At 33.6% G+C, this 13,199-nt stretch overlaps 1 protein-coding gene across 2 annotated transcripts in view; it reads left to right on the top strand.

The window, feature by feature from the left end:
• Positions 1-13,199, top strand: part of GPHN (gephyrin) — a 736,692-nt gene that overhangs the window by 377,565 nt on the left and 345,928 nt on the right. The window contains exon 5 of one of the 2 annotated variants that reach the window (XM_030930980.1): positions 5,253-5,291. The exons of the other annotated variant lie outside the window; for it this stretch is intronic. Coding sequence (XP_030786840.1) covers positions 5,253-5,291 — 39 coding nt within the window. The remainder of the gene's footprint in view (positions 1-5,252; positions 5,292-13,199) is intronic. 2 annotated transcript variants of the gene reach the window in all.

Raw genomic sequence — 13,199 nt, 5'->3', positions numbered from 1 at the left:
TCTAAATATATCAAACTGAAATCTGTCACCTTATAATTTCTACCCACTTGTCCTAATTCTGCTCTTGGCTGTGCTCAAAAGAAGGTTAATTCCTCCTTTACATGACATTTCTGGTATTTGAAAAGAAATGTTATGTTTCTCCTTAAGTCTACTTACTTTTGGATTATTTTTGCATTTAATTTTTCCACCAGGCACAGACTTACCCAAAACATACATTCTCTATTTTTTATGCATGAAAAAAGAAAAGCTCCATAGTAAAATGGTACCAGTATAAAAATTATAGGTACAAAATTAGACCATTTAGATAAATAATTAGAGCAATAATTGACTTTGCATTTAAGACTTAAGTTGAAAGGGTCCTGTTCCACATAGTAGCACTAAAGAGGGAAGAGTACATTATTCCTTGAGGTCAGAATTTTTGCAATTTTGAGAATAAGGCAAAAACAAAAATTTCCTATGTGAAGAACCCACAAATAAAAATTATATATTCAGTTTCCTTTAAATATATGTCCTAATTGTATACCTACTCTATCTCAGAGTATGCACTCAGCTTTTATGGGACCTTATGGATAAGAGAGATCATATGTTAAATAAACATATAAGCAAGTGTACATGCAAGTGATGGTAAGTTCTGTTTCTAATTACCGTTCTAACTAGAAAAATATTGTTGCCCATATAACCTTTTATGGAGTAGCATAACAGACTGGTTAATTCTGCTCTGTAATGGGCATTAAAATAATAAAAGTAATATGGTGGTTAAGAGCACAGACTATTTGGGTTTGAATCTTAGATCCACCTGTTATTAGTGTGCAACCCCATATAATTTACTTAACTTTAAAAACCTGTTTTCTTATGTGTAAGATGAAGATAGTAAGAGTACTTGCCTCATAGAGTAGTTATATTATGTAAATAATAGAAGCAAGGCAATTAAAACAGTATTTCCTTGCGACATAAATCTTTGCTATTGTTATCTACAATATATTTAGAAAGAGCTTTAGCTTTAAAAATAAGTAAATGATGGTTGAATAAATACTGTAAGAATTATTCTCTGTAAGAAAAAATCAAACAGGGTAGGACCTAAAGTACACAATAGTATAGTTGTGGAAAAGGGAAAAGAAATACCAAAGAGGACTTGTTAAATCCTTATTTTAGCTTGAATTTATCGGTGATAATATCTTGAAATCACCTTTCTAGTTCACCCTTCCAAATCTACTCTTGTGAAATAAAAAGAGGCTAGCATACCAGAATACTTTGGTTTTGCAAAATATGTGCTAAGAAATTAACAATTAAAATATAAATAAATATTTTGCAGATATATTAGTAAAACGCTAAAAGTATATTTATCTAGAGGCATAGTCTAAGGATGGAAGATTTTAGGATATTCCTTTCTTTACTGCTCTCTGGAATCAGGAATATGGATTTCTATCTCTGTATATTAGGTGCCCATCTATGAAATGGACTTACTGTTGCTTTTCACATAAAATGTAATAAGATGACAACAAATGAATACTTTATATCTGTCAAGTGCTATGAACTTCTCAGAATAATATCACTGAATTAGAAGGGAAGAATATTCGTAACTTTGTTGTTACTGCCTGCCATAAAAGGCATCTGATAGGGACTCAGAAAGTAGATTCAGGCAACAAAGTAAACAATTTGAATTATTCTAATAATTTTACCAGTATTGGAACTTGGAACTGCTACTAAAATATGAAGGACAAATGTCCACTGGAGGTAGTAACCATTTTAGATAATTATTAATGGAACACGGATGAGAAGTAGCAGAAAGGATCCAAGTTCCTTCAAAAGATGCTGAAAAGAAAGAAGCAGTAAACCTCTCTTGTGTGTACAGTTTGAAGATGATGGTTGTCAGTGTCACTGAATGAGCAAGACCAAAAACCAAAGGCAACAGTGTGGAAGAAGCAGTCCATCATGCTGGAAGGACTAATTGATATACAAAGAAATAAAGTATACCTCTCTGTGAAGAATGAAGATAACATTATAGCCATGAGTGCCCCTGGGATAATTTAAGTATCTTCCCCCTCAGCTTCTTCACTCCTTTCTATAAGTTGTATTGCAGCAAATTACATAATGTCCTTGCGTGGAATAATCCTCAGGCTAAACCTTTATGGAAAGAGAAGCTAGGTCAGTTTTGATTAGGAGGTGCTTCTGAATGCAGTTTCACAAAATTTTTTAAATACTCTTTTTTACAAAATGGAGGTATTTAAACCAGAGAGAATATAATTGTTAGTTTTGACTATTGTATAACTATAATGGAGTCTTATTATAATGTGTCAATTGTCTGCTATGATTCAAGATTACATTTTATAAGCAAACCTATTATAATGAATAGGTCACTTTAATAACCCCATTGATGAGATTCAAAATAAATTCATATCATGCTAATTTCCAACTATTGTTAGGGTATGTATTTAGAAGTTTGGTTAATTGTGTGATACTTTGATATAAGTTCCCTTTATGGGCCCTATTTACTTCCTCTTTCATTCTCTCTCATTTTGCCATTTTCAAGACTTACTGGTATTGTACTTTGTCCTTCAAGATGGGGCTGCTCTCTGGGGCAGATAGATGAATGAATATCACCCTCTTTAATAAATAATATTCAGAGGAATGAGAGGCTATTTGTATATAATATTGAAAGCAGGCCAGGTGCGGTGGCTCATACCTGTAATCCCAGCACCTTGGGAGGTCGAGGTGGGCAGATCACCTGAGGTCAGGAGTTTGAGACCAGCCTGGCCAACACGGTGAAACCCCATCTTCACTAAAAATAGAAAAATTAGCCAGGCATGATTACATGCCCCTGTAATCCCATCTACTCAGGAGGCTGAGGAGATGGAGATTACAGTGAGCCAAGATCGCACCACTGCACTCCAGCCTGGGTAACAAAGCAAGACACCATCTCAAAAATAAAATAAAAAATAAAATTAATAATAATAATAATATTGAAAGCAAATCCTAGTATAAGTATACATTCCCCCAAACATTTACCATGGGCAATAGTCGCAACAATTATTAACAGTAAATTCTAGTGTATCATTGCTCAAAGTTTAGTTATTACTCTTTGCCTTCTAAATATAAAATACTATAGGACAGGGGTCAGCAAACTTATTTAAAAGGGCCAGATGGTAAATTTTTTAGATTTTGTAGGCACATGGTCTCTGTCAAAATTACCCAACTCTTCCAGACCTGTAGAACAAAGGCAGCCACAGATGATATAAATAAATGAGCCTGGCTGTGCTCTAATAAAACTTTATTATGGGCACTGAATTTGGATTTCATATATTTCCATGTGTCATGAAATACTGTTCTTCTTTTGATTATCTCTTGAATCATTAAAAATACAAAGATCACTTGTAGATTGCAGGCCATACAAAAAAAAAAAAAAAAAAAAAAAAAACAGGAAATGGGCAGGATTTGGCCCTGAGGCTATAGTTTACCAACCCTGTTTTAGAACATTCCTGTTCTATAGTGCACTAGCATCTGCTCTGTTAATCTAAAAGCTCATAGTATGTGAGCTTTCAGAAGAATACTCTGAAAATTTGAGACTGAGAGAGGAAGCCCCATAAGAAGTTAATGCTTCATGGACTCAAATATGTACTTAAAGCCTACAAGATATAGGTATAGATATAGATATAGATATCAACATGCCAGGCACTGTTTCAGATGTTGAGTTAGAGCAATGAGCTAATAAGTCAAAAGTTCCTACCTTTATGGAATTTACATTTTAGTGAGAGGAGACAAAGTATTAAAAAACAAGTAAACTGTATAGTACTGGAGATGGTAAGTGCTATGTGTAAAATTTAACCAGGGAGGGAGGATAGTAGCCCAGGCAGGAAAGAGGGTTATAATTTTAAATAGGGTCATCCATTAAGGAGGGCCTCATTGATAAGATGACATTTGAACAAAGACCTAAAGGAGGAGAAAGAGGAAGCCATGGATCATCTGGAACCTGAATGCCACCCTTAGTGTAATAGAGTAGAGGCAAGGCATGAACTGACATATTTTAATGTAGAAACAAGTTAGGAGACTATTAAAATAATCCAGGTGGAAAATGACAGTGGCTTAGACCAATGATAGAGGTGGAGGTAGTGAGAAGTAGATTATTGATATATTTTGAAGGGAGAGGTAAACAGATGGAATAAGATAGAGAGAGAAGTCAGGTATAAGACCTGACTTGGGAATTAGAAGGATGTAGTTTCCATTTAATGAAATGGAGAAGACTATGGGAAAAGTAGGTTTGAGGGGGAAGATCAAGAATTTTACTTTGGTTATGGAAACGTGAACTTCCTTTAGGTATTCAAGTGGAGATATTGAATTGCAATTAGATATTAGGTATATGAGGCTGAGCACAGTGGCTCACACCAGTAATCCTAGCACTTTGGGAGGTTTAGGTGGGTGGATCACATGAGGTAAGGAGTTCAAGACCAGCCTAGACAACCAGGTGAAACCCTGTCTCTACTAAAAGAAAAGAAAAGAAAAGAAAAAAGCCAGACGTGGTGGTGCACGCCTGTAATCCCAGCTACTCAGGAGGCTGAGGCAGGAGAATTGCTTGAACCCAGGAGGCAGAGGTTTGCAGTGAGCTGAGATTGCACCACTGCACTCCAGCCTGGGTGACAGAGTGAGACTTCTTCCCCCTGCCCCCCAAAAAAGTAGATATTAGGTATATGTATCTAGACTTCAGTAGGAAAATCTGGGCTAGAAATATTATTTTTGGAGTCATCAACATATAAATGGAATTAAAATCCATGACAATTGATGAGATCACAAAGATATTTACTGGTATTACTATTTGTTGATTGACATTACTGCCCCTGATTCTTTCTCATCCACTTTCGAAGAGGTAGGTAGTTTCTAGTAATCTGTCCCCTCTGCTCATTCACAAAGAGTGGAAGGGATCCCACTGAATTAGAAACCCGATCTACACAGGAAGTACCATTAGTTGACCATCTTCCCATTTTGCCATGGTGTAAACATAAGAGTGAATTTTTCCAAGTACCTCCTTGCTGGAAACTGTTTGCACTGGAGGTAAGTGTGAAAGGGGAGGTTGTGGGGAATGATGGGGTGAGGGCTTCCTAAACCTTTCCCATAACTCAGAAATGGTTTCATTCTGAGGAAGGGAGAAGGTTCAGGCTGGTTCTTACTTCCCTGAACCAGTTCATACAGCCCTAAATTTGACCTGCTTTCCTCAAACTGGGAGTCAGAAATCCCTTTTCTCTTCTGTTTTTCTGCTGCAGAAATTCCCAACATTCCCATTTTGTGGGCTCCAGAAAGGGGTAAGCGAAGACTTCAATCCCAGCCAATCATTTTCAGATTAATAATTTTTAGTGTTTTGGTTTCTTTTATCATCATAAAAAATGCTTGGACCCATTTTTCACATCTGTTTAATTTCTTTGTGGATTGCTATGTATCTATGTTCTAGGGTCATTCTGTATCCCTGGGCAATAGAGTTCAGATCCATCTGCTATATCCATTTGTGTGCTGTTCTCTTGTGGATTCTCATTTGCAGTTTATTGATTACTGTATCCTAGATGGAAGACACCCAATTCAGGGGACTGCCTCGCTCTCAATCTCATCTTTTCCTGAATGGTGTTTTATTCCTCTGCTGAAAGCTTGTTATTACCCTATACAACTGCTTCTGATGATCTGTCATTGTTTCTCTACCATTCTGTCTTCCTGCTTGATTGCCTTTGGTTTTTGTCTCTCCTTTTTGCCTCACTTCACTCATCTGCTGAATGATTTGCATTCTTCACTCACTGGTATTTTGTCCATCAGCAAATGGCCTGGTACTGCCGTATCCATCTGCCATTTTAGCATTTTAGACTGCCCAGCATTATCTGTCTGCTCCCCTACAATTCCCCTATACTATGGCCTAACAAGTGCTACGCCATCTGCCTGCCTGATCTTGCCCTGCCCAATCTATACCTGTAACACTGTAAGTAGGTGAGATTGTTTAGCATTTCTGCTATCATCTACACTTGTCTTGTGCCACTGAGTTAGACTGCTGACTGAGTTTGCTCGACTGTTGCCTCCTCTTCCTATTTGCTGCCTGTGGCTGCCCCATTAATTTATTTGAGACATTGCAATCATCTCCTATGTACTTGCAACTTGCTGATTGGCCTGTGTTGCCTCCTTTATAGTTTGCTGCATTTAAAAAATCACTGGCATTGCTCTTCTGTTGTCTTGTAACCCTGATCATACTTTATTTCCAATAAAAGTTTTACTTACATATTGTCCAAACATCTTAGAAATAGGAAAATGCTTTGCTATTTAACAGCCCAGTCCAGTTTGCTCCTAAACTGACTTTTTAAACTCACTACCACCTGTCTTTTCTGCTTTTTTGTACAACTCCACATTCTTCTCTTTACATAAGAATATATATTTTTAAAAATCATCATCTTTGCTTAAGTTTTCTTTTCACATCATATATTATGTACATTTATTTCTCATGTATGGGATCTTTCAATAATTTTCCATATACTAAAATTATTTCTTAATTTATTTTTCCTAAATTTTCCAGGGTTTTATAAGGACAAGTTACTCCTATTAATTTTATTCTTTTTAATAAGACCAGAAGATTTTTTTGCAACTTTAAAAGTATCATCTCTAAAAATAATAAGTTTAATTATCTTATAATTCTTTGTAGTTCAGATTAAAGTAGCTTTCTGCTCTGCCCTATTTTTTCCTTTGAGAATATCATTTCTCAGCTTCCTCATAGTTTATGTAATACCAGTTCTTTAGAGATCCTTTAGATGTATTTATCTTCCTTCCTTTTAAACTCTTTTCTTGTATGTTGGGTAAACCTTTGAAATTGATATTTTCTCATTATTGTATTTGCAAGGTACTTGGCGTCTAAAAATAACTTGCAACATAACATTATCTGCACTGTAAACCTTATAGTCTTAATAGCTTTTATCTAAATGAAAGCTCAAATACAAGAACCAAAGAATAATTTTGGTGAAATTTGCAAGAGTCTAAGGAGAAGATGTAAAGTGGAGTGTGTATGTGTGCCTGCACATGTATATATAGAAATTTGAAGTGTTTTATGTGTGTATCTACAACATCATTGTTCTTGAAGTGTGGAAAATGCTGAGTATCCATATTACATTTTATTTTTACAAAAAAAATCTAAAGAGGTGATAGATTTAGGGATATGGAAAAAGTATGGATGGGTTTTTATTTTCTTTTAATAATATAGATAAAATTTGTCATTGTGAAGAAAAGGATGCTCTAGGAAAGTTAAGAAAATCATTTCAGTAGCTTTTTAAAATTTTGGTAAAATATAAACATAAAATTTACCATTTTAACCAATTTTAAGTGTGCAATTCAGTGATATTAGCACATTCACAGTTTTGTGCAACCATCACCACTGTTTCTAGAACTTTTTTTATCAGTCCACATAGAAACTCTGTACCCATTAAACAAAAATTCCCCATTCCTCTCTCCCCCAACCCCTGGTAAATTCTAATCTATTTTCTGTCTTTATAAATTTGCCTATTCTAGATACCTCATATAAGTGGAATCATACAAGTTTTGTCTTTCAGTGTCGAGCTTATGTATTAGAATTTCATCCTTTTTTAACTCTGATTAATATTCCATTGTATGTATATACCACAACTTGCTTATCAGTTCACCTGTTGGTGGACACTGGGTTGTTTTCAGCTTTTAACTTTTATAAATAATGCTCCTACAAACATTGGTGTGCAAGTATCTGTTTTTCTTTTGGTTATATAACTAGAAATGAATTCAATAGCATTTAATACTTTTGTCCACAAAGAAATTAATAGCAAAGAGAACAGGGAGAAACCACATAATTAATATGAAAGATTAATAAATCCAAGATATTATATTAGGAACAGAAGAAATTATAAACTTTTAGAAAGGCTACAGAAGGCCAAATGATAAAATTTAGAAGACTGTATTCTATGAATAAAAGGGAGAATGAAGTTAAAATAACACAGATCTTGGATGATTGTAAGATAACAAAAATGATTCTGAAGAAAGTTAAATTTAAAAAAAAAAAACCAACTTAAGGACAGTATGATGGCACATCTTTGAAATAGAATAATGTGGGCTTTTATAGAGGAGAGAGGTAGGCATTTGAAAGGCAGGATTTAAATGAAGATGACTAAGATGAGGGAACCAGGTCATGTTTAGAGGAACCAGAAATGGGAACAGAAATTCATTTCAATCCAGAGATCCTTCATCCTGTATACTCAGCCTTCTACCACTCATAGACATTTTTCTAAAAAGATTCCTAGGCTCAAACCCGAGATTCCGATTCAGTAGGTTTGAAATTTGGTTTAGGTAATGTGCAAATACATGCCTGTTTGTGTGTGTGTGTGTGTGTGTGTGTGTGTGTATGCATATGTGTCTCTGTGTGTGTTTTAATCCACTGATGAAACACAATGTGAGTTAAACTGTACTCTGTACCATAGCGTCCTAGACCTTATAAGAATTAAATAAGTTAAAGAGAATTGGCCCTTGTCTTCAAGCAGTTTAAAACTGCAGTAGTTAAAATAATGATGGACTTAGGAAAGAAGGCTTTCAATCTGTTAGGTGATAAGTTCTCATTTGTTAATTCAACAATTTTAGGGTGGTGATTTTTATACACTCTATCAATTGAGGTTCCTCATCTAAACTACCAACACAGAAAATTGTTTGATTATCTTCTCAGTTATCCTAAGGGTGGCACACCAGCTAGTACCATTCTATATGCATGAAAGAGAAGTTAATTCACTAGATACAAAAATTCTCTCAGAACCTTTTAAGAAAGGTTGGGTAATCTGTAGTCTGCTAGGAATATGTGACACAAAGACGTAAAACCTTGCTCTTAAGGGGCTCACATTCCAGGAGAGGGGAAAAGACATTTAACAAAAAATGCATTTCTAATATCAACCGCACAATTTTGTTCTTTTCACCTAATGGTCTGAGGGAAATGTTCAAAGTCAGAGTGGCTGTATATAAGGAAATCCTTTCACCTCTTCTAAGCATTATTGATTCAGGAAGAAGAATGTAATAAGAATGATAAATTCTGTATTACAACTTTTCACAGCTGAAGGATGCTGGCAGTAACTTAAATGTCAATAGGAATCTCTTTAATTTTAAAGCCTAAAGCATTCAGTGGCAGGTTAGTGATTTCATTGGTAGCTATTAATAAACAACAGTAACTAAAACCAGGTTTATTAGTTTCATAGTAAAGAGTAGAAAATGGCTATAGGTAAGTAGATAACTAATGTCCAATAGGCTGTTCTTGAATGTAATTGAAAGCACAGTGAGAGATTTTTGCCCCCGAAGTACAACTCTTATACCAATAATGAAAGTGTTCAGGAATTTAATTTATTCTCACTATCAATTAAAACTCACTAAAATTCCTGGTGTCAGAAGGTTCAGTCATATTCATTAGTTTTTCTTATGGATTTGATTATTTCTGAACTATAAATTTATTTGTCCTCCCTATACTGATGTATGTATTTAAACTTGAGAGCAGTTAGCTTTCATTCCTATTACTGAGTACTTCACACTGATTCCTTTATGATAAACTTTACTAACACATTTTTCCTTCTTCCTTCCAATTTCTTACCAAACTTTATTTTAACAGCACAGCTATGGGAAGGTCAAGGTTGTCATGTCAACAGAAAAGCATTACAATAGAAATTACGACCAGATTAGCTTGTTTTCTTAGCAATAATGAACAATTTTAAAAGGTTTTGCTTTGCCTGCATTCATTCTGAAAAACATTTCAAAGCAGAAAAAGCAGATTATGCAGATACTTTAATAATGTGGAATAAAGGAAAATATAAGAGTAACATAATTTTATGAAACTCATTTTATTAATAATAAATATACTTTTTCTTGTCTTATGATCTCTGAACTCCTATTTTATTTTGAGGAAACTGAATTTAAAATAGAGTGCTATAATGTGTTTCCTTTGTGTGAAAGTTAATCTGAGAAGACAATACGTCTATCTCATTCTTACTAGGCTTCAAGTCCTTTATATCTAATAACAAGAAAATTATCTGAATTCGGCAACTACTGTCTAACAAATCATCTATTTTTTCTTTTACTTTTTTATTTTCTCCACTGAATGACAGCAGAATGTATTCAAGACCTTGCAAAGGATATGGTTGAAGATGTAGCTTCCTTATATAAACATTTTGTGAAGGTGTCCATAAAATGAAGTGAAACTTTTGTGAAGTTTCACTTTTTTGATTTTGAATATGGATAATAACAGTAGCAGGCACTAATAATCAGTCTCCTAGTTTCTTAATTTCTTTTCCCCCCATTTGCCCTCCTACCATCAAATACTTCAATGTTGCTGGCAGAAACTAACTCCTGGCACAAGAAGTCAGGTAGGTGAGAAAGAGATCACTGGGGGAAAGTAAATTGCCCCAGAAAGACAGACTTTTTGGTACAAAGATCCTTTATTCACATGTAACAGTCTTTAAGTTTATGAACATCAAAATCAATACCTGAAAAGTTCACTAGTTAGATATTTGGAAGTTTTTAAAATACAAGCCACCACCAGATTTTTTGTATTTGACTTAGAATGCTTTTTAGATTTCTTATAATATTTAGTAATTATGAAGAAATTTAGTGTTTTTTACTTATATCAGCAACATAAAAACTGCTCAAATTTGATTCCTTACATGTTCAGGAATCAATTTTTCTTTGGTTTATTCATAGCCATAGTAGTACATGTATATTTACTTTGCAATCAAAGGCAGTAATTGCCTTACAGAGATCTTAAGCAGAGGTCCTCAAAGAAAATACTATATCTCTTTTAAGTTAAATTATTTCTCATCCAATGCTTTCTTATCAAAATTAAGATAGACTCTGTGAGAGGGATAAAATATGAAGTCTGTTTAGATATCCTGCTTCTCATGAAGGTTAGTAACTATATGGTAAGGCTAAAGACCATCTGTAAAAAGCTTCTCTTTTACCAACAAGAAAACTGGTTTTCAAATTTCCATACTTTCCAGTTAGTGTTAAAGTATTAGGAGCACACCATTTTGCATATTATATGTGTTCAACCATAGCATAAAATGACCTTTTTATTGTGAAATGGGTATTCAAACCATATTTTAATAGAAAAATATGTGGTCATTTAGGAAAAGGAAAAGATGACGTTCATCTTTTTAATAATAGAGTTTTAAAATAACTCCTTTTTTACTGAACATGGAAATAATACGTGTTTTTTGCAAAAAAAAAAATTGGGGGAAAATATAGCAAAGTAAAATGAAGTTAATAAAAACACTAATAATCTGAATCCACAATTATTACCTAAGACTAATTCATTAATTTGTCCAACTGGGAGCACATCATATGTACTGGTTTATATCTTGGTTTTCTTAGTAATATCATCCCAATTATTATAATTACTAAAATGTATAGTACACTTACTGTATGCCATGTATTTTTATAAGTCCTTTGTATATTATATCTACTAATATTTATTTGTATATTTAATCTACACAACAAGCCTACAGAATAGGTAGGTACCACTTATTGATAAGAAAATTACATTTAGAAAGATTAAATGATTGAATAAATTGACCTAGATGTAGCAAAAGATGATAGAACTAGAATTTGAACTAGGTAGTCTTTACTCCAGATCCCTTGCTCTTAGCCACTCTCCTTTTCAGATAATGTAAGCTTTTTCTTCATTTAATAACTGTTTTACAAAAAATTGGGATTTGTCAATCACTGAAAAATATTAAAAACCTATCTAATTTCCCTATCATTAAACATTTAGGTTATTTCCTATTTTCTATCACATTCTCCTTTGTATAAATTATTATGTATACTTCTGATGATCACTTTAGAAATATTTCCATAAAATAGAATAACTCACTCAAAATTGTGAAGTCTCGTATTACATATCACTAAATTACCCTCTTAGAATGTGTACAAATTTATATATTTGTACTATCAGTTTATGAGATTGTATTTCCATTAATCATTATTAATCTTATGAATCTGGTAGGTGAAAAATTGTATTTTTATTGGCATGCTGTAGAATATTAATTTTTAATCTTACCAATCTGGTAGATGAAAAATTGTATTTTTATTGGCATTTATAGAATAGTTAGATTAAACACTGTTCTTGAATTTCTTCAGTTTTGTTTCTCCTTTTATAAACTGCCTGGGTTTTTTGTTTTGTTTTGTTTTTGGCTCAGTAGCTGTTCTTAAATACTGATTCTAACCACAAAGAGGAGTGTAAAGAATTGGTTGTCAAGAAATAATTTTGGTAAGGTCAAATTTATGTTTTGGCTGTATCATTTTGACACATAAACCATTCATTTTCTCATTTCTCAAACTCCAGTGACATACTAGTACTCAATTATTTTATCACTCATGCTCTTAACAACACAGATCAAGCCAAAAACTATCTCCTGAATCAAAGGCATGAAGTTAATAAAATACAAACACGTTTCTTTCTAATAAGTTAGTTTTTCCCTTTGTGAGATTTTTTTCATAGCTGATGCATGATAGTTTGTGTTCTAGCTATCCTTTTCTTATGTAATGCTCACTGTTAAACAATTTACAGATAGAAACTTATTGAACTTCAGTAATTTAGAACTAAGGGTCTATTCATAGATATAAGCCCTGGAAAATAATGTATAATTAGGACATTTAATACACTGAGCTACTATTAGCAGTCATTTTAAAAAATACCAAATATAAACTTTTACACAATTATTTTGCTTGGCAAACTCATTTTTCTATATAGGAATTCCAAAGGAGACCTTATTCTAGCGTGCAATTAATATGAATTATTTCTGATTATCTAGATATTGAAACCATTTTATAAACTTCTCTGACGTGTAGAGCTCAACTTCCTCTTAAGTGTTCAAGACAACCTATTTTTTTTAGTTGCCTATAATATGCAAACCATTTCAGAACCCAGAGTTTTTTGGTAAGTGAATTAACATGTGGTTTGTATTTTTACATGGAAACTGTATGTATAAATGGTTTTCAACCAGGGTAAATTTTGGTTCCCCAGGGGACATTTGCAATGCCTGGTGACATTTTTGGTTCTTACAGTTGGAGGTTACCTAGTGATATTGGGTGGGTAGAGCCCAGGGATACTGCAAAACATCCTGTAGTGCATGGGACAGTCCCTACAACAAAGAATTATCTGACCCAAAATGTTAATGCAGAGATTGGAAAAACCCTCATGA

The sequence above is a fragment of the Rhinopithecus roxellana genome, chromosome 5 (assembly GCF_007565055.1).
Source record: "Rhinopithecus roxellana isolate Shanxi Qingling chromosome 5, ASM756505v1, whole genome shotgun sequence".
Taxonomy (NCBI): Eukaryota; Metazoa; Chordata; class Mammalia; order Primates; family Cercopithecidae; genus Rhinopithecus; species Rhinopithecus roxellana.
The sequence above is the reverse complement of the archived record's forward strand: the minus strand, read 5'-3'. Positions and strand labels throughout refer to the sequence as shown.